The sequence below is a fragment of the Delphinapterus leucas genome, chromosome X (genome assembly GCF_059928025.1).
Source record: "Delphinapterus leucas isolate spDelLeu-1000000601 "Yukka" chromosome X, BTC_Dleu_Yukka2, whole genome shotgun sequence".
Classification (NCBI taxonomy): Eukaryota; Metazoa; Chordata; class Mammalia; order Artiodactyla; family Monodontidae; genus Delphinapterus; species Delphinapterus leucas.
Genome location: NC_143150.1, coordinates 133,060,580 through 133,081,624, shown reverse-complemented (window position 1 = coordinate 133,081,624; position 21,045 = coordinate 133,060,580). Strand labels below are relative to the sequence as shown.

General features: G+C 46.0%; 1 protein-coding gene across 14 annotated transcripts in view; it reads right to left on the bottom strand.

The window, feature by feature from the left end:
* DHRSX (dehydrogenase/reductase X-linked) overlaps window positions 1–21,045 on the bottom strand; it is a 343,888-nt gene that overhangs the window by 192,715 nt on the left and 130,128 nt on the right. For all 14 annotated transcript variants that reach the window (XM_089904865.1, XM_089904860.1, XM_089904861.1 and 11 more), the window contains exon 4: window positions 9,282–9,383. In XM_089904865.1, the coding sequence (XP_089760991.1) occupies window positions 9,282–9,383 (102 nt within the window). The remainder of the gene's footprint in view (window positions 1–9,281; window positions 9,384–21,045) is intronic.

Below are 21,045 nucleotides of genomic sequence, written 5' to 3'. Positions count from 1 at the left end.
TGCTTTTCTAATGGATACTGGCCTATGATGCTTGTTCATGGAGATGTATCAAATGTCTTCTTTGCCTGTATATTTCCATGCTTAGGTATTTCTAACGTTTATTTTTTTCCCTGTCTACTTCCATACATAGCGACGCACCGTGAAAAGTAAATGGCCTGAACGATATGTATATTATTATTCAAAATAAAGTCTTTCACTTAAAAATAAACCATGTGTTATTCCTTATAGAGAAGGAAAAAAAATAGATGTGTCCCAATCAGGAGAGGATGAGAGTTATTTGCCTTACGGGGGAAAAGAGAGGGGCAGGGAATGAGAGAGAGAAAGACAGACAAAGAGAGAGAGAGAGACAGAGAGAGATAAAGACACAGAGAGAGAGAGAGAGGGAGAGAGAGAGAGAGAGAGAGAGAGAGAGAGAGAGAGAGAGAGAGAGAGGGAGAGAGAGAGGGAGGGAGGGAGAGGGAGAGAGGGAGAGAGGGAGAGAGGGAGAGAGGGAGAGAGGGAGAGAGGGAGAGAGGGAGAGAGGGAGAGAGGGAGAGAGGGAGAGAGGGAGAGAGGGAGAGAGGGAGAGAGGGAGAGAGGGAGAGAGGGAGAGAGGGAGAGAGGGAGAGAGGGAGAGAGAGACAGAGAGACAGAGAAGGGTATATTCTAGCTGGTGCCCAATGGCTACATGAAGGTTTAAGTCCAGAACACGAGGAACATCTTAGAAAACTCTTGCAGACAATCGACCATCAGTCCAGGGCTGACCACGAAACCTACCTCCAGAGCTGGGGTCTGCCGCAAATTTGGAATCCAGAGACTTTACCATCAGTGGAACTAAAAACGCAAAAGTAAAGACGTCTGGAAGCAGGCAACCAAGGCAGTCAACAGAGGAATGCAAAAATGTTCGGAAAGAAGGATAGAAGATTCTGGAAAGGGATGAGGGTTCTGAATCCACCTACAGAACGCGACCAGGAAAGGAGGTGTCCATGTGTCTCGGGGAAAATCTATAGATGGAGAGAAGCCTGTGATCTGAGGCAGGACCGGGGGTGGCAATGAACCCAGGTGTTTGTCAGCCCAGCAGGACCCGGGTGCTGGGGCTGAGTGCTTAGGGGTACTGAACACAGTCACATCCTGGGCCAGTGAAAATGTCGAGCTTCAAAGAGCACATGAGTGTGTCCCAAATCATCCTTAAGTCAATGGAGAAAACACTGGCTAGAGCATCATGTGGACAGGTCCACAGGTCACCCTCATACTGTGTTTCCAATACTGTCATCTCCCTGTCACCACAGAGGACACGCCGCCCCACGCCCCATGGCCACGGCAGAGATGCCACCACTTACTGAGGATGTTTCCCCAACGAGCAACTATTCGCACTAGAAATGTCCCCTGGGGACCCGCTATAAGCACAGCCAGGACACCTGGGGCCAGGGGATAGGAAACGCCCAACTCTGTTAAGAGCTCCTGTGTTGCACTGTTTCCAAAAAGACATCAAAGTAAGGCAGCAGGAGCATGCGTCCTCTCGGGGAGGGTGCATCAAAAACAGAATCTCCCTCCCACCCAGAAAACCCTTCTGAAAAGGAGACAATTTTAGCATTGACTCACTGTGCCTCTTATACAGCGAAGTGGCTAAAACCCATCCCATTCACAGTCTGAGGATAAAACTGCTCCATCATCAAGAAGTCTATATATAATGGACGCTGGAGAGGGCGTGGAGAAAAGGGAGCCCTCCTACACTGTTGGTGGGAATGTAACTTGGTGCAGCCACTATGGAGAACAGGATGGAGGTTCCTTAAAAAACTAAAAATAGAGCTACCAGAGCTACCAGCTCCAGCAATCCCACTCCTGGGCATATATCTGGACAAAACTCTGGTTCGAAAAGACACACGCACCCCAATGTTCACAGCAGTGCTGTTTACAACAACTAAGACATGGAAGCAACCTAAGTGCCCATCAAGAGAGGAACGGATAAACAAGACGTGGTACATATATACAATGGAATATTACTGAGCCATAAAAAAAGAATGACATAACACCATTTGCAGCAAGATGGTTGGACCTAGAGATTATCATACTGAGTGAAGTAAGTCAGACAGAGAAAGACAAATACCATACGATGTCACGTCTATGTGGAATCTAGAAAAACAGTAGAGATGAACTTACGTGCAAAGCAGATACAGACACACAGATGTAGAGAAGAAACTTATAGTTACCAAGGAGGGAAGGTGGGGGATGAATTGAGAGATTGGGATTGACACGTACACACTGCTATATTTACAACGCATAACCAACGAGGACCTACTGTAGAGCACAGGGAACTCTACTTAATACTCTTTAATGGACTATACAGGAAAAGAATCTAAAAAAGGGTGCATACATGTATCACTGATGCACTTTGCTGTACACATGAAACTAATACAACATTGTAAATCAACTGTACTCCAATAAAAATTTTTAAAAAAAGAGCTCCTGAATTAAGTGATGCTGGAGCATTTGGGTAATTAGAAAACCACTGCATCTTTGGACCCACTTCCTGGATGCTCACCAAAGCAAGGGCTTTGGAAGAAGGAGGCCCTTGAACAGGGACACGGGATGGGCAGCCTCCTGTACTCCTGTGGCACTTATGGAATCCGGGTCAATCACGTCCAAGTGTCTTCTGCTCCCAAAGGCAGGAGGAGCGCCCCGGAAAGCACGACACAGCGGGCGACGGTTCCCTCGGGGAGACACAAACCCCGGGAGAGAAACAGAAGGCGCCAATGAGGAGTGGTCCACACATATCCACATCCAACCCTCCAAGGATAAAGGCACCCACGGTGAGTCACCAGTCTCCCAAGAGACACATCAGTCATCTCTTCCTCGGAGGAAACGCCGAGCACATAAATAAGGAAAGTATTCGGGCATCTGCGCCCCTCCCCCGAGAACTGCGCCCCGAATCCCTGCTTTCTTGACCACCCTGTCGGTGCCAAGGCCATGGCGGCCACTGCCGGGAAGACTGGCTCTAAGTGTACCTGGTCCCTGGTTCTCCGTGCTGACGTAGGATACGAATTAATGAACGAACGAAGAACTATACCGAAAACTGGGCTCCTACGTACCTGGCCGGGCAAGCATCTTTGTGATTTTTCAGGGTTACCACCGACATATTGATTTGGAGGGAAAAACATAATTTTTAGTAATTCTTGATCTTGAGAAATATATCCACGCGCGTTACGGGGACAACTCCTACAAGGCTAAAACTGAAGTCCTGAGGGCTGGTTACCAATCTACCCGAGTTCTGGCACAGGGATGGGAAACGAGATAAATCAGTATGGATGTGAATAAATGATAAATATTGACCAGCTCGGCAGGACGCAGATCATTCTTGGGTTGGATAAATCCTCAGCTTCTCTCCTGAGTTCCCCACAGCCAGAGAGAGGCGGTCTGGTTCTATTTATGTCACGCTAGCGAGTGCAGAAATATTCCGCGTCTGAAACACCAAACGTTTGCAAAATCCTGATGGCTCTCTTTAGGAATAAAATTTAGAAATGCAAAGCACGGAGTCTAGCTAGACGTGGCCCTTGGATGTCTTCTCTGTGGGACACAGCTAGGGCTATTTTCCATGAGAGTTGATGGGTGAACAGGAGTTTGTCCTATTAACCCAACTCCTCTGAACCCATCACCTTGGGGCGGGGGGGGTGGGGGGGTCGGTAGTTAATATCCCAGAGGAGGGTCCCAGGCATATCGTTTTCAGAAACTCTGCAGACCCTCCTGGACACCAACAGTACCATCGACAGGGCTCCCCTCTGAGAAGTCCTGTAGTTGGGAAGCCCCGTGGCACCTGCTGACTCAGAATCTCCCCCATATCCGTCCCTTCAGAACTGTCGTTTGAACACAGCAAAGATAAACCCTCATGTACAAACCAAGCCACGAGATGAATGAGAAAATCCTTCACTTCCCCCAAATCAGCTAAGTCTGCCCCGAGCCCCGGGCACACTGGGCTGGTAATGAATCCATTCTCAGTCTGGACTGGACCCTCCTGGCTAACCCCTGGGCCGAGAGGCATTTATCCCTGGAGCCGTCCACCCATCCTGGGTACCAGAGGGGGATGCCCCTTCCTAAGTCCAGGGGATGCCAACACTTCTGTGGTCCTGTGGCATCTCCAAGAGACACAGAGGCTCTGCAAAGGGGGGATCCTCTTTCTGAGGGACCCGACAGCCTTCCTGCCCAGCACCGTGGGGAGTGGGCATCCATTATGGGCACCAGTATAACCTCCGCCCCAGGACACATCGTTCCTGGAAGTTTCTGTCTGAAGCCACAGAGGCTGTTACTTCCAAGTCCTACAGAACCGGGCTCCTCCCTACAGGGACCCAGATGGGGTTCCGAGAAGCACCGTCCTAAGTCCGCAGAAGAAACCCCCCCAGAGCCAAGAATGTGCCCAACCCGGCCAACATTTTGAAAGATAAAGGGTACCACACGACAGGAGCAAACACCACGTGTGATTTCAGCCAATCGTCCTGTAATAACTGGACTCCCATTTCCGACTCTGGGAAATGGCGTTCGGAGGAGTCCGGGCTGGGAAATTCCACGCGTGGCATTTAATTTAATCACACCTAATGATGCCGTCTTCTCTTTACACGACCCTGTGTCACACTGTAAGAGGCATTTTCTACGGTCAGGCATTTCACAGAATAAGTCTTTGTTTTACATTTGTCTCCTTGCCTAGAGAATGATTTGCATGAGTTCAAGGGCTCTTATCACTGTATGGTTCCTGCGTGTGAATCACCAAGAAGGTGGGTGTGGTGGACAGAATAATGTTCCCCAAAATGTTGTTTTACTCTGTGGAACCTGTGACTATGCCGCCTGACCTGGCAAAAGGGAGTCTACAGATATGATTACATTAATGACCTTGACCTGGGGCACTGACCCTGGGTGAGCCCGGTGTAATTTCACAGTCCTTTATAGCAGGGAGGCAGGGGGTCAGACTCAGAGAAGGAGGTGTGAGGACAGAAGCAGAGGTTGGAGGGAGAGGGCGATGTGAAGGTGCTGTGGTGCTCGCTTTGAAGATGCAGGAAGGGGCCATGAGCTAAGGAATTTGGACAACAAAGCTGGGAACAGTAAGGAAATGGATTTTCCCAAGAGCCAGTGTCCTTTAGGGGCTCAGGAATCCCACACTGGTTCTGTCGCCTTGAGGTGCCTCTGGGGCACTGACCAAAAACAAGAGGTGCTGAGCTCAGTGGAAAGATCTGGATGAAGGAGTTAAATCTGGGCTGAAGGTCAGCCAACGTGCAGATGAGATTCTCTGCAGAAAGAAGAGAGAGGGTGTGAAAAGAGGGTCCAGCAGCAAGCCTCCCCAGGTCCAAATGCAACTCTGTCCTGGTTTCCAGAGACACACTACCTTCCTGAGGGTCATGCATGTGGGGTTTAAAATCTGCAGAGAAAAGGAACACGGGACCACCGTAGGATGACTGGAGTCATCTCAAAACTCAAGGGCACTACAGATAAATGCTGGAGACAGTGTGGAGAGAAGGGAACACTCCTACACTGTTAGTGGGAACGGAAGTTGGTGTAGCCACTATGGAGAACAGTATGGAGGGTCCTTAAAAAATTAAAATTGAGCTACCATATGATCCAGCAATCCCACTCCTGGGCATATATCCAGAGAAAACCATAATGTGAAAATATCCATGCACCCCAATGTTCATAGCACCACCATTTACAATAGCCAGGACATGGAAGCAACCTAAGTGTCCACGGACAGATGAATGGATAAAGAAGATGTGGCACATATATATAATGGGATATTACTCAGCCACAAAAAGGAATGAAATAATGCCATTTGCAGCAACATGGATGGACCTGGAGATGATCATACTAAGTGAACTAAGTCAGACAGAGAAAGACAAATACCATATGATAGCGCTTATATGTGGAATCTCAAAAATTATACAAATGAAGTTATTTATAAAACAGAAACAGACTCGCAGACATAGAGGACAAACTTATGGCTACCAAAGGAAAAAGGGTCGGGGGGAGGGATAAATTAAGAGTTTGGGATTAACAGATACACACCACTATATATAAAATAAACAACAAGGACCTACTGTAGAGCACAGGGAACTATATTCACCACCTTGTAATAACCTATAATGGAAAAGAATCTGAAATAGCACATATATATATATGTGTGTGTGTGTGTATCACTGAGTCACTTTGCTGTACACCTGAAACACAACATTGTAAATTAACTATACTTCAAGTAAAAAAAAAAAGAGAACAGTCAACAGAGCATTGTATATAAATGAAAATAAAATTACTTAAAGTGCTTTCCCTTTAAAAACAACAACAACAACAACAACTTGGGCTTCCCTGGTGGCACAGTGGTTAAGAATCCGCCTGCCAATGCAGGGGACACGGGTTTGGGCCCTGGCCCAGGAAGATCCCACATGCCGCGGAGCAACTAAGCCCGTGTGCCACAACTACTGAGCCTGCGCTCTAGAGCCCACAAGCCACAACTACTAAAGCCCGTGCACCTAGAGCCCGTGCTCCGCAGCAAGAGAAGCCACCGCAATGAGAAGCCCGTGCACCGCAATGAAGACCCGACGCAGCCAAAAATAAACAAATAAAATGAATAAATTTATTTTTTAAAAAACCCCAGCAACTTAAGGGTGAGGGTGCATTATGGAGAACACATTGGTATGTCTTGCCTACGGTATTCTCCCCAGAGCTCTCTCCACTGCAGCAAATATTTCTCACTAAAATTCTGTTGACCCAAAGCAGAGATCTGTTGGAGAAAGGCATCAGATTTGAGATGCATAATTTCCCCTACTTCCTGGCAGATGGAAGGCTGTACTGAAACTGCAGAAAAGACCCTCAGTGGATATTCAGTTCTGTTGTGCCTGTGTCTATAAAATCTCAGGAATCCTGCACGACGGCAGCATACAGGGCACGCACTGCCGTCACTGATTCCTGAGGGTGTTAAATTTAATGTGAGAAGAAGATGTGTGGCTCCACACGTCTCCACGGCCCCTCCATGTAACTCACCTGTACGTGTGGCAACTTACAATGTTTTCTTTCTAATCGAGGACACAGATAAACACCCACCAAAGGAACCCCACCCCAGGGCTGAGGATCCCGAGTGGCCATGTCCTTGGAAAGCATTTAGTTCTGCAAAGAGGTCTAAGGCATAATCATTTTGGCGAACTTGAAAAATATCAACCAAGCGTACATTAAATTCATTCTGAACCTTCCCAGAAGAGCTGCCAGCATTAACGACACGCAGAGTACTTTCCCGGGCTAAGTAGAGGGAAATGGTATTAGTTGTAGGTGTTTCATAGGTACCCACACATCAGGAATAAAGACACAGACCTACTAGAGAATGGACTTGAGGATACGGGGAGGGGGAAGGGTAAGCTGTGACAAAGCGAGAGAGAGGCATGGATATATATACACTACCAAACGTAAGGTAGATAGCTAGTGGGAAGCAGCCGCATAGCACAGGGAGATCAGCTCAGTGCTTTGTGACCGCCTGGAGGGGTGGGATAGGGAGGGTGGGAGGGAGGGAGATGCAAGAGGGAAGAGATATGGGAACATATGTATATATATAACTGATTCACTTTGTTATACAGCAGAAACTAACACACCATTGTAAAGCAATTATACTCCAATAAAGATGTAAAAAAAAAAAAAAAGCCACAGATGCATACGTGTAGCTTTGGAGACAGAGTTTATATCCCATGCATTTCCCTTAAGTGGGAATTTCTAATTAAACAAGTGGATTGAACAGCAGTATCTCTATCTGACCCTGACCACCAACCCCATTAGTATTACGGGAGAAAGATAGAATACGCAAGACAAAGAGAAAGGTGAGGAAATGACAACAAGCAGATCTCGGGAGCCAGAATCAGATGGACAGTGTCACAGCCTCAAGAGGAGGAACGACGCTCCCTCGCCTTGAGATGTGTCCGCACATCCTAATCCCCGGCACTGCGCGTAGGGTCCCTCCGAAAAAGGGGCACCAGCAAAAGGGACTTCCGAGAAGGGATTAGCTTAAGGATGTTTAGATGCGAAAATGACCCTGGATTATCCACGGGAGGCTCAGTATAATCACAAGGGTCCTAGTTTTCTCTGCCATCCAAAATACGAATAATTTGGGACTTCCCTGGCAGTCCAGTGGTTAGGACTCAGCGCTTTCACTGCCGTGGCCCTGGGTTCAATCCCTGGTCGGAGAACTAAGATCCCACAAGCCACGGGGCGTGACCAAAATAAATAAATGAATCCATAAAATTGCTTAAAAACCCTGGAAAAGAGAAAATCTCAGAAACAGAATAAAAGACATTTAAAAAAAACCGAAATACAAATAATTTGACAAATGTTTTATCTATTTGGGAAAAAAATACAGTGGCTGTAACTCACTTTTATGTCTATTCCTTTTACTGTTTTAATTAATTAACTTAATTATTTTTGGCCACGCTGTGTGGCATGCGGGATCTCAGTTCCCCGACCAGGGATTGAACCCGTGCCCCCTGCCTTGGGAGCACAGGGCGTTAATCACTGGACCGCCAGGGAAGTCTCTACTGTATCAATTTAACTATTTACCTCCTTTATATACTGGATTCTCCAAGTCTGAAAGCAATGTGTTAAATTCTACCAGCACAAATGTTTTCCAGGAGGCTTACAATAGTTTTCGTTCTCTACATTTATTGTTTGGAGAAGTTAATCACTGTGTTTCTCTGTGGAGAGTTTGGATGAACTTTTATGAAACAAGGTGACTGTAGCAGCGGAAGAGAGAAAGAGGCAGGGAAAAGGGCAGGCAAGTGAGAAAGCAGACGTGTTTCCAACGCTCTTAAGAGCTCAGCGTGGCTGACAACAGGGCTCTGGGTGGTCCGTGGCCAGGAGGTGGGTGGAAGGCGGGGGAGGGGAGACGTGGACTCCACATGTACGTTTGAAGAGTGCTGGCTGTAAGGATGACGTCAAGAGACAGTTGGGCGTGACGGTCTGGAGCCCAGATAATGATTGTCATGGAAACACACTGAGGCTTTAATAAAATAACCCTTGTGAAAACACCCAGCCCTTTGCATGTCCCTCATACATCTTAGCCCAAGTGGACCTGTCCAAGTTATCAAATCCACAGGACATATCACCACACTTTACATCATTTCCAAGCAACATCCTAAAATTGATTATTCTGATAACGAAAGCCAAACACATCAGTGGAACCAAGCAGTGGCAATAACTGCAACATATATTTCCTTGGGAATCCCGCTTTCCCAAGGGACCGCTAGAGCCCGTGTCTGTGTCTTAATTAACCTCTGGATTTCACCAGAACTCACCGTTATTGACCAGTACGTGGAGTGGGATTTTCTTCATCTTGAACCTCTGGACGAACTGCTGAATGGACCTCATGGACGCCAGGTCACAATACAGAAATTCCACTGGAGAAAGACAAAAATGCGTGGTTATCCTCCAATTTACCACAGATGCTAAGACGATTTCTAAAGAGGTTAACTTCTATCCCTCCTGGGAAGTAACACCGGATTAGAGTAAAGAGGAAGGTCCATTGTGGGCAACGTACGCTAAGAAGACCCTCTATGAGTTACGTCTTTGACGATGCCCTCTTTTTGAGTGTGGGTGGGACTGTGTCCTCTTATACGGCAAAGATTCTGGGATGCCACCCCTATGACTGTATTTCATTACACAATATTCCCTCTTGCAAGCAGACTAGAGGAAGAGAGATTCTCCTGCTGTTCTGCAAGAAATAAGTTGCCTCGTTGGGAGAGGGCCATGGGGCAAGACCCTCAGGGCAGCCCCTGGGAGCTGAGAACAGCTCCCACTCAAGAGCCAGCAGGACAGTCAGAACCTCAGACCTACAACCTCAAAGGACTGAGTTCATCCGACAACCATGTGAGCTCAGAAGACGATCCTGCGGTCCAGAAGGTAACTTAGGCCAGACAACCCTTCTGAGTGGAAGGCAGTTTTCTGGGTCATTCTGCAGCAGTGTGGTCCTTGCACTGTCGCAGCTGGCTCTGCTGAAGGATCGCTTTGGGTCTCCCCAGGCCCAGCTCTTGGTAAGATGCTCACAGAGATATCCGTGGTCCCAGGACCCAGGAACAGAGGGGAGTACGGCTTCCACATCCTAAGGACCAGCACCTACGGTGCCATACATCTCAGGGGGGAGACATGCCTGCAGGGTTTTGTTGGTTTGCGGTTTCTGTAGGAAGTTTTAAATATAATTACACCTGAGAGCCAGCAAAAGTACTCGCTTGGGAAGGTACATATTTTGCAACACATATGTTAGTGTTCACTCAGAAGAGACATTTTAAGATAATCTTGAGCACGGAGAATGGAACCTATGCGGGCCAAGTCACACAGCCACTGAGGACAAGCGAGTGTATATATTTATTAAAGTATTTTCCCTAAAAATTTATAGTGGGAGTCGGGGTGGGCATGCTCCTGGATCAGAGTTACTCAGCGTGGCCTATGGACGGGCACCATCCTGTGATCTGTTGGTTACAAGTCTGCCAGGGGACACGTTCAGAAATCGAGGATGCGTTTAGAAATTAAAAAAAAAAAAAATCAACAGTCATTTTATGTTTGCTGAATCCAGTGAAAAAAGAAAGCGACACTGGGCACTATCGTTTTGCATGTTTCTTACATGTATTTTCTCTCGTAATTCCTTTCTATTGTCTCCAATGGCATCAGGCTGTGACAGACTGGGGACAAGGGAGCTTTGCCACAGGGCGCTTGGAAGTCCTGCTCTAGAACACGGTGCCATCCGGACAGGCATTCCTGACACACTGTTCTAACTTCCGCCTGAAACACTCCCAAGAATGTAAAAAAAAAAAAAAAAAAGGAAAACTCACACTACTGCTAATAACTCGAACCCACGGTAAAAGGGTGGGTGGACCCACACGCTCAGCTTCCAGAAACAGAGCACTGTTACTGGATCTTCGAAATGTCAGAAGATGAATTTTCCCTGCTCCTGGGGGGAAAAGGGTCAGAAATGACCAGAAACATGAGGACTGATGTTCCAAGTTGAGAGCGCTGCCTTGTGAAGGAGCTACTGGGTTTTGCTTTTCTGCCCATTCTTGTCATTAGCACCCACTTTCTACATCCTTTGAGGAGCTGGCCCCCACCCCTCACCTCTACAACAGCATCACTGGCAGGATGATGGGGTGACACTGCACAGGGAATATGAGCCCTCAAATCAAGCCCTACCGCTGAGAGGGGTAGACTGTTCCCTGCAGACCAGGAGGCTTTAAGGGCTCCATCCCTGAGAAAAGAAACGCCCAAGACAAGTTGCAAACTGTGAGGTCTGCCCCCCATCGAGCCGAAGTACCAGGATTGATCACTGACAGGATATGGGGACTCATGCATGTTAGGGGCTCACCTAAAACCCAAGTAGGGGCTGCATCCCCCCAACAACGCACATGGTGAGGGGGACAGGGGTAATTGACACAGCAGGGCTCCTGGCAGGGAGAAGGAGACACAAGTGACATTCTTCATTTTACCTGGGGTGCCATCACGAACACCTTCACTTCTATCTGGATAATTAGAGAAATGAAGGTTGCGATATTTTGAGAATGGTCAAGATACCCGTAGGAAATAAGAAATAGAACGTCTGCCATACAGAGGACTGGAACACAGGAGGTATACCAGTTGTCCGGGTAGCAAAACAGGAAACCCAGGAAGCAGGTAGGGGTGCAGTTCAAAAGAGTAAGCATGAACCCCAAGGGGGCTGGTCAGGATGCAAAACCAAGATGGTAGCCTCGTATGGGAAGACCACACTCAGAGTTCTCCTGGATATTTCATTACAGAGCTTTTTAAAGCAGGGATTGAAAATTAAAAGGCTGAAAAGTATCAGGCAAACAAGGAGAAATCAAGCAGGGCTGGCCCTACTGACATAAGGTGGAGATGATTCAGGACTAAAATATTAATGGGGCAACGTGGATCGTTATCTGTGGGTCCAACGCCCAGTCAATTTGAAGTCACGATAGTCATGTGCCATGTTCTCAGAATAACACAATATCGCAGTCTGTTTCTCAGGAACTCTTGGGAATGCGGGGAGAAGTGGACAGAACCAAAATGGTTATGGGAGAAATGAGTGTATGTCTTTGAGCATCTGACAGATCGATAGACAAAAAAAAAAAAAGAAGACAGAAACAAAGACCCAGAGAAGACTGTGGATAATATATCTGACAAGGTTGAAAATGCAAATTTACAAATAGGGACGAGTCTATCGTAGGAAGAAGATTTTAAAATGATAGGTGTGTGCTTCCAACGATATTAATAATATGCTAGATTTACAAGTCAAATATGAACATCTCAAGGAAATGAATGCTTTTCTGAGAAAAATGCTGATTGTTACAACCTAATCAAGGAAATCAGGACTGATCAGAGCAACAAATATGGGAGAAAGAGAAAAATTAATGAAAGAATGACATCCAGAAAAGGCAGGGACAGTGTCCATGGTATTTTAGCAAATTTCGTCTGACTTTCAAAAAACAGATAATCCCACCTCTATTGACTGATTTAGAACACGTGGGCGGGGGGGAAAAACCTGAGTTGATTCTTTTTATGAAGTGTGCCTTGTTCTGATACAAAAATCTGCAAAGAAATAGCACCAGAAGGAGAGGGGAGTTGACATCAATACTCAGAGAAGGAAAAAATCACAAACAAGAATGTAAATTAAAACGTTTCCACTGGGATAAACATAAGCACGTATGAGGAAAACACAAGATGATTTTTAGAGAGGCTGCCTGTTCAGAGATGATTTCTGCCGTGAACGTGCTCCTAGAATTGGTTCTGTGCATCTCACCATAACCACTACCTGCCTTGGAACCTAACAGGGGTAATTTTAGGGCCACCAAGACCCTGAAAGGCTGAGAGGCACCGTTTATGGTGAAGGGGGTTCAGGTGGGGGCAGCTTTCAAATATCGCGACACCAAGCACAGCCCCCGTACACGGGGCCAGCGGGTCCCAGAAAATCTGCCCCTCCCTCTCTCCAACAGGGAACAGGGCTCACGCTTCCTGTGTGTCAGGGCAGCAAGCACTGTCCGGCTTCATCACAGACGAATTCGGGGAGCTGCCGGCTGCTACATCCATGCCAGGCAGGGATGCAGCTTCCGGAGTCCTGGCCCTGTCTTCACTCCAGACAGAGGAATAGGGGCTCCCAAAGGACCAGGATGCACCCAGGAGGAGAACAGCTTGGTTATCACAGCCTGCCTCCCACCTTTCCCTATATTTCTCTATTTAAAAGACAGAGGTGAAAGAGCACCCATAAAGTGATATGAAAAGGACAAACAACCTTATGAAAAAATGGACAAGAGACACGAGCAAGCACGCCCCAAGAGAAGAAAACTGAATGCCAAATACACACCCTAAAAGACACGCTATCTCAACAGCAAGTGGGAAATGCAGATTAAAACCAGAAGATGTCACTTCACATCCACCAAGGTGGCAAAAACGTCAGACCTCGCATTATCAAGGTTGCTGACGATACAGAATACAGCAGTACACGTATACATTGCTCTTTGGAATATAAACTGGTCCAGATCTTTGGAAAAGAATGTAATATTACACAATCATTTTGAATATGTGTGTAGCATTGGACTGAGCAATTCCACGCCTAGGCGTATATACCCTAGAAAATGTCTCACCCCTGTCCACCAGGTGATGTGTATAAGAACATTTGTATGCGCATCGTTTCTATGGGCAGAAACAAACTCACCAGAAATAGATCAAATGCCTGTCAACCAGAAAAATAATAATTCATTCCTTAAAAATAAACGTGACATATACACACCTCTTGGCTGTTCTAGACAGACAGACAGACTCAAGTCTGTTGAGACGCGAGATGCTATTTTCTAGGTAGGAAGCAGAACCAAGCTGCCCCTAAAACCAGATAGGGAAAACGGACCGAGGGAGATTAGTGTGTGTGTGTGTGTGTGTGTGTGTGTGTGTGTGTGTGTGTGTGTGTGTGTGTGTGTGTGTGTGTGTGTGTGTGTGTGAGAAAGAGAGAGAGAGAGAGAAAGACAGAGAGAGAGAGAGAGAGAGAGAGACAGAGACAGAGACAGAGAGAGAGTCAGAGACACAGAGCGATCCCAGGCACACAGTGAGAAAAGTGAATAAACCAATGAGCATTTTTCTCTCTGGTTCTGCTGGTGACGACCACCCTTCCATGGCTCCTAAACAGGGGGATGTCTCCCCAGGACACATCCTGAGAGGGGTGCGTTTTCCCGGAATAGGAGGCTGTACCCAGAAAGCATCCTGAGGACAGCTCTGCATCAGGACCAGGACACGCATGCGGAATGAACTCCTCGCAGCCTCTCTTCCGGAAGCCCCCCGCCCCGCAAGGGCGGTCTTCCCGGAGCAACTCAGCATCACTCAGGAAACATCTCAGGAAGCAACCGCATTCGGAACCACGGGGCCTGGCTGACGTGCTTTCTCGGGGGCTGTGACTCCACACAAGGCGGATTTGCTTTTTCTCTTTGACCAGCGCGGGCAGACCTCGCTGTGCGGCATCTCAATGGATTGTGCTTTGTAGATGCTGTAGGGTTTTTTGGGTTTTTGTTTTTGTTTGTTTGTTTTTACAAATAGAAGCTTTGGGGCAGCCCCGTGTCGGGCAAGTCTGTCGGGGCCATTTTTCCAAAAGCAATTGCTCAGTTTGTGTCTCTGGGTCACATTTCGGTCCATCTCGCCGTATTTCAAACATTTTCACTAGGATTCTGTTTGCGATGCTGACCTGTGATCAGGGATCCTTCCCGTTACTACTGCAACAGGACATGGCTCGGGGAAGGCTCACAGGACATGGCTCGGGGAAGGCTCACAAGGGAAGGGAAGCAACTTTTGGCAGTAAAGTGATTTTTAAATAAAGGTATGTGCGTTGTTTCTTTAGACACAGTAAGGACCTACTGTATAGCACAGGAAACTACTCAATATTCTGTAATGGCCTGTATGGAAAAAAAAAAAAAAAAACTAAGAAAGAGTGGATACCTGTATATGTGTAACTGAATCACTTTGCTGTACACCCGAAACTAACACAACATTGTAAATCAACTAGACTCCAATAAAAATTGTAAAAAAAAGACGACTTTTTTTAAGTTACACGTGAATTACTTTTAATCCACATGCAACTTTTTTTAATTTAAAAAACATTTTTTTAATTTTAATTCAATTTTAATTTTAATTTTTGGCCATGCCACGCAGATTGTGGGATCTTAGTTCCCTGACCAGGGATTGAACCCAGGGCCCCAGCAGTGAAAGCTACGAATCCTAACCACTGGAGCGCCAGGGAATTCCCAAGACATAATAAGACTTAACAAACCATGGTCTAGTGTGAACATAACTTTTAGATGCACCGGGGAACCAAACAATTAGTGACTTGCTGTATTATTGTGATATTCGATTTATCGTGGTGGTCTGGAACCAAACCCACGATACCTCCCAGGTGTGTTTGTACTCCTAAAAGGATCAGACCGTAGACAGCCAGCCTGTACGGCCAGCATCCGAGGGAAGCCGTGAGGCCCCAGCCACTTGGTTGCTCTGTGTGACAGCTGCCTGTCCCTGCAGGTGAGGTCAGTGGGCACAGCCAGGTAGGTGCACCTGAGTGCTCTCATCCACATGCCTTGGTCCCTTGATGCCTGTCTGTGCACATCCACTGCCCCAGTGTCACCTGTTCTCACAGTTCATAGTTCAAAATCCCCTTTTTCTTAAGCCTAATGCTCTCCTAATTGAAGTATTTCTGCTCCGTCCACATTCCCTTTTTCTAAACTGTCAACTGAAAAAAAAATGCACAACCTAAAAGTTGAGAATTATGTTTTATTTAGTGGACTTGCTGACGACTTAAGCCCGGGATACAGCCTCTCAGGTAGCTCGAGGGGACTGTTCCAAAGAGGTCAGGAAGCAGCCAGGGTATACAGGGGTTTTTGCAACAAAGACCAGGTAGTTCAAACATCGAGAGATTATTAAAGAAACCAGACATCTCAAGTTAATGAATTTGGCACTTTTCTACATGTATGGGAAGATGCAGGAGTCTGAGCTCATTGAAATCATTCCTCTGATATGCACCTTAACTCTCTGGGGCCAGGATCCTGTTTCACTCCATCCTGAATCCCCTCAGGGCAAAACACTGGGGCAGCTGCAGTGGCTGAGGGCTTGATGGCTGCAATGTCCTTTGTTTAATGAAAAGGCTGGTGACATTTTTTTGTCCACATCACAAAGATATCTTGGAGATGCAATGCTGTCTTACAAGAACCAGCTGCAATTTTTTGTCCCCCCCGTGCCCACCTGAGCCTCAAGCTCACCCTTATTATCAAGCAAAGCCCTGGTCCTCAGATTACAGGGATTCCTCCCTACAGACAGACAGTTTTAGGACACACACATCCACCTCCAGGGAAGTTCATTTCTTCAAGTCTCCCCACTCACTTTTCTCTCTCTCCTTGGGAGACAGCAAACCACCACCACTGAACCATCACAGGAAGACGTTACATTCAACCCCAGAATCTCAAGTATAAAACCACTGCCACCATCAAAAAAGAGTCAACAACAACACTGGTAAAAAGCTCTGGTAAAAGGTGTTGAAATTTGTGAAATTTTCAGGTTACAGATTATTCAAATGTTGATGGCTGCCAAGTATATTTGGAAAATGAAATTAAAGTAAGAACAGTCTCCATCGACCCCAAGACAAGTAACAGATACCCCAAAGCACTTTACAATTAAAGACAAAAGAATGACCTCCAACTAACTGGTAAGCCAGATGGTTAGAAGGCAATCAGTGTCTTACTTGGAAACAGGAGCTTCTAAAGAGTTTTAAAAGCAATTCGTACTCCCAGGAGGTAAACGGTCCTTCTGGGGATCTTATTTAGTTTATCCACCCACAGAGCTGGCCTAAAAGTAACTTCCACCCAGCCCACATGATCACAGGCCCCTAACTAGTGTAGGTTTACTATGAGTGTGTTACCCACTGTTTATGGATGATAACACCAAGATGACGTGAGCATGCCTCACAGCCAACTAGAGCGCTTCGTAACTAATCACAGGATAAATGCAAATTTAATTGCAATGAGATATCACCTCATCACCTGATGGAATGGCTACTATCAAAAAGATAACAAACAACAAACGCTGGAGAAGGTGTGGAACCCTCCCACACTGTTGGTGGGAGTGTAAATCGGTGCAGCCACTATGGAGCACAGTATGGAGGTTCCTTAAAAAACTAAAAATACAGCTACCATATGATCCAGCAATCCCACTCCTGGGCATATACCCGGAGAAAACCGTAATTCAAAAGATACATGCACCCCTATGTTCACAGCAGCACTATGCACGATAGCTAAGACATGGAAGCAACCTAAGTGTCCATCAACGGATGGATAAAGAAGATGTGGTACATGTATACATTGGAATATTACTCAGCCATGAAAAAGAATGCAATCATGCCATTTGCAGCCACATGGATGGACCTAGAGGTTACGTCACACTAAGTGATACAAGCCAGAGAAAGATAAACACCATATGATATCACTTATATGTGGAATCTACTTCACAAAAAAGATACAAATGAACTTATTTACACAACAGAAGCAGACTTATAATATCAAAAACAAACCTTAGTTACCAAAGGGGAATCATGGCGGGCAGGGGGAGGGGGATAAAGTAGAAGCTCGGGATGAACACACACACACAGTACTATACATAAAATAGATAACCAACAAGGACCTACTGTGTAGCACGGGGAACTCTACCCAATATACTGTGATAACCTTTATGAGAAAAGAATCTAAAACAAGAATGAATATATGCATATGTATAACTGAATCACTTTGCTGTACACCTGAAACTAACATGACATTTTAAATCAACTATATTCCGATAAAATTAAAAATTTTTTTTTAAAAAAGAAGAGAGTAAAATGGTGGTTACCAGAGGTTGGGGTTTGGGGAAAATAGGAAGATACTGCTCAAAGGGTACAAATTTCCAGTTATAGGAAGAAAAAGTTCTGGGGTCTAATGTACATCATGGTGACTATGGTTAACAATACCATATTATATACTCAAAATTTGCTAAGACAGTAGATCTTAAATGTCCTCATCGCACACACACAACAAAATGGTCAGCAGGTATGGTGATGGGTACGTTGTGTGTGTGCTGAGAACGTTAAGGATCTCCTGACCTTGTAAAATTACAAGTATATAATACAGCACTGGTTCTGGTAATCATTTCAAAATGTATACGCACATTAAATTTTCACACGGGACATCTTCATAAAAAAACAAAACACCGCAGTGTACAACCTAAGATCAATTGATCAGTCAATCCATCAGTGAATGATCTCAGTCACAGAAAAAGAAAAAAGAAATTCAAATACTCCAAGAGTAATGTTTGGTGGCCAGAAATGGAAAAAAGGGGAAAAACGCAACTCCAATATACGCCTTCTTCCCACCCATGCGACCAGCACTCTAACTTGTGAAATTTTCTGTCCACTAGGAGGCAGGACAACACCAGTAATGTGGGGTTCAGGGTGGAAAAAGTTCTTCATAAGCAGCTTTTATTGAGATGAAAAGACTTCCTACCAGGAGAACACAAACAAATGTACAAAGATGTCCAACTTCCTTTGTTGCTCTCAGGATCCCCTTTCTTAGTCCCTGGTGAAAAGGTCGTGTGGTTACTTTACTTGGGTGTAGACACCAGCTTTAACAAGTTGAATCCAGGGAGTAAAGGCGCCCATCTGCCTGCAGGGCTCTCCTCACTCTGCCCTGGATTGAGGGCTTGAAGAGGGAGCCATGGGTATCAGCTAGCTACACTGTGTAACAAATTGTCTCAAACTCCCTGGACGGAAACAACACCCATTTACCATCTCCCAGCTCTTTATGTCAGAAGTCTGAGTCGGGGTGAGCAGGGTCCTCTGTTCCGGGTCTCACAAAGCTGAAACCATGGTATCAACAGGGCTGGGGTCATCCTCTGTGGCTGGGGATCCTATTCCAGCCTCACTCGGGTTGTAGGTGAAATTCAGTTCCATGCAGTTGTAGGGCTGAGGTCCCGTTTTCTTTCTGGCTGTCGGGCAAAGGTGGCTCTCAGCTTCAAGGGGTCACTCAGCTCCATGCTGCATGGCCCTCCCAAAACACAGCTCTCAGCTTTTTCTAAGCCAGCATAAAAATTTCTGCTTCTGTTTCAAGTCTCTCTCACGGGGTCACCTGTTTAGGCCAGGCCCACCCAATGGTCTCCCTTTTGATTAACTCAATGTCAACTGATTTTGGACCTTAATTATATCTCCAAAGTCCCTTCCCTTCTGTCATATAGCATAATCTAATCATGGGAGTGACACCCCCATCATCCCTGGGCCCCACCTACAGAGAAGGGAAGGGGATTACATAAGGCATGCACACCTTGTAGGGGGGGCAGGAATCTTGAGGCCACCTTCGCATAATGCAAAGCAGTGCTCCTTTATTTGGGGTCCTCTCTACCCAGTTCCATCAGTACATCTCCATCAGGAGGACCTCCCTGTCACTTTTGCTCTTTGCTCCGGGGGAAGTCAGTACAAAGAGAAAGTTACATGAACAACGACCTAAAGGAGGTTTGTACCCACAGGGAGTAAGAGGTACAAATTATTAGGTATAAAGTAAGCTCCAAGGATACAGTGTATAATACAGGGAATACAGCCTGTATTTTATAATAACTTTCAAAGATAATAACATAGGTAAGTATCAAAATCAACCTGGACTGCAGTCACCACTGTGTGGTCACCATTTATTACCACAAACTCACACATGCAACATACACGTTCCCTAATGCTGAACGGTCAGAGTAGAAACTTTCTTGTTGAAATAAGATTGAATCATGAGATCTCCAAACTACTCAAACTGGGAATTACTGGTTGCATTGGAAGTTATGACCACAGACATAAGAGCATTCCCTGAACTCGCCCTGTGGGTTGACTGTTTTCTCGTCCTCCCACTCACCTAGTTTTGTTATAAATAGGAATGAGAAGACCCTAAAAGGTCCACCTTCACCTCCCCGCTATGAATGTGTGCCAGAACCCATACTACCCAAGCCTGCTCAATGCATATGACGGCTCCATCGCACTCCCCTTCAATGACTGGGTAGTGCTCAATGCGTATGGCGGCCCCATCGCACTCCCCTTCAATGACTGGGTAGTGCTCAAGGCGTATGGCAGCTCCATCGCACTCCCCTTCAATGACTTGGTAGTGCTCAATGCATATGGCGGCCCCATCGCACTCCCCTTCAATGACTGGGTAGTGCTCAAGGCGTATGGCAGCTCCATCCCGTTCCCAAGCAATGACCTGACACTACTCAGTGCCATTCCATCCCCGGTCCCCTACAGAACACCGTCTGGACCACAGACCTAGCTTCCCATGAGTACAAACTCACATTTCATCTTGTCATTCTGCCCACCCCCTTTTCCTTCAATAAGCTCCTCTGAAAAAACTCCAGACTCTGGGAACCCCTTACATGACTTGATGTGCCCTATTATGCTCAGGTTTTCAGAGATGGGGCGGATAATGAAACACTAAATACCTCAGCATCTGTAAAATTCTTTGGGCACCGAGGGAAGCTACAGAATTCACTGACTGCATAAGCAGGATGTCCGGTTCGCTACAGTTGCACTTGTAGAAAGTTCTCGGGCCTATCTCGTAAAAACTGGAGTAGGGAATCATTTCAGTAACAGGTTTTCATGGTTTTACATTATCTCAGAACAGGAAGTTGTTTAGTTTTGGTGTTGCCTACACCCTGTCTCCACGGACACGCAGGCAACCCCAGTATGTGGCGCCCACTGCTCCATTCTGTTTTTTTTTTATTTTATTGCGGTACAGTTGATTTACAATGTTGTTGTTCCATTCTATTTTAAAGAATATTTCTTTTCTAAAAAAAAAGGAAGCAAGGACGCGAAGGATGGAGGGAGGAAAGAAGAAAAGGAGAGAGCAGAGGGAGAGGTGTCATTATTGTCTTTCTACTGGGAACAGAAAAACCCCGGGTTTCGATTCTTTTTAATATAGAAGAATTCTTTTTATTTGCTCACATTTTAGTGATGGTACTTGGTGCCAGTGTTCTTTTTTTTCATTCTCTTTTTATCAAATA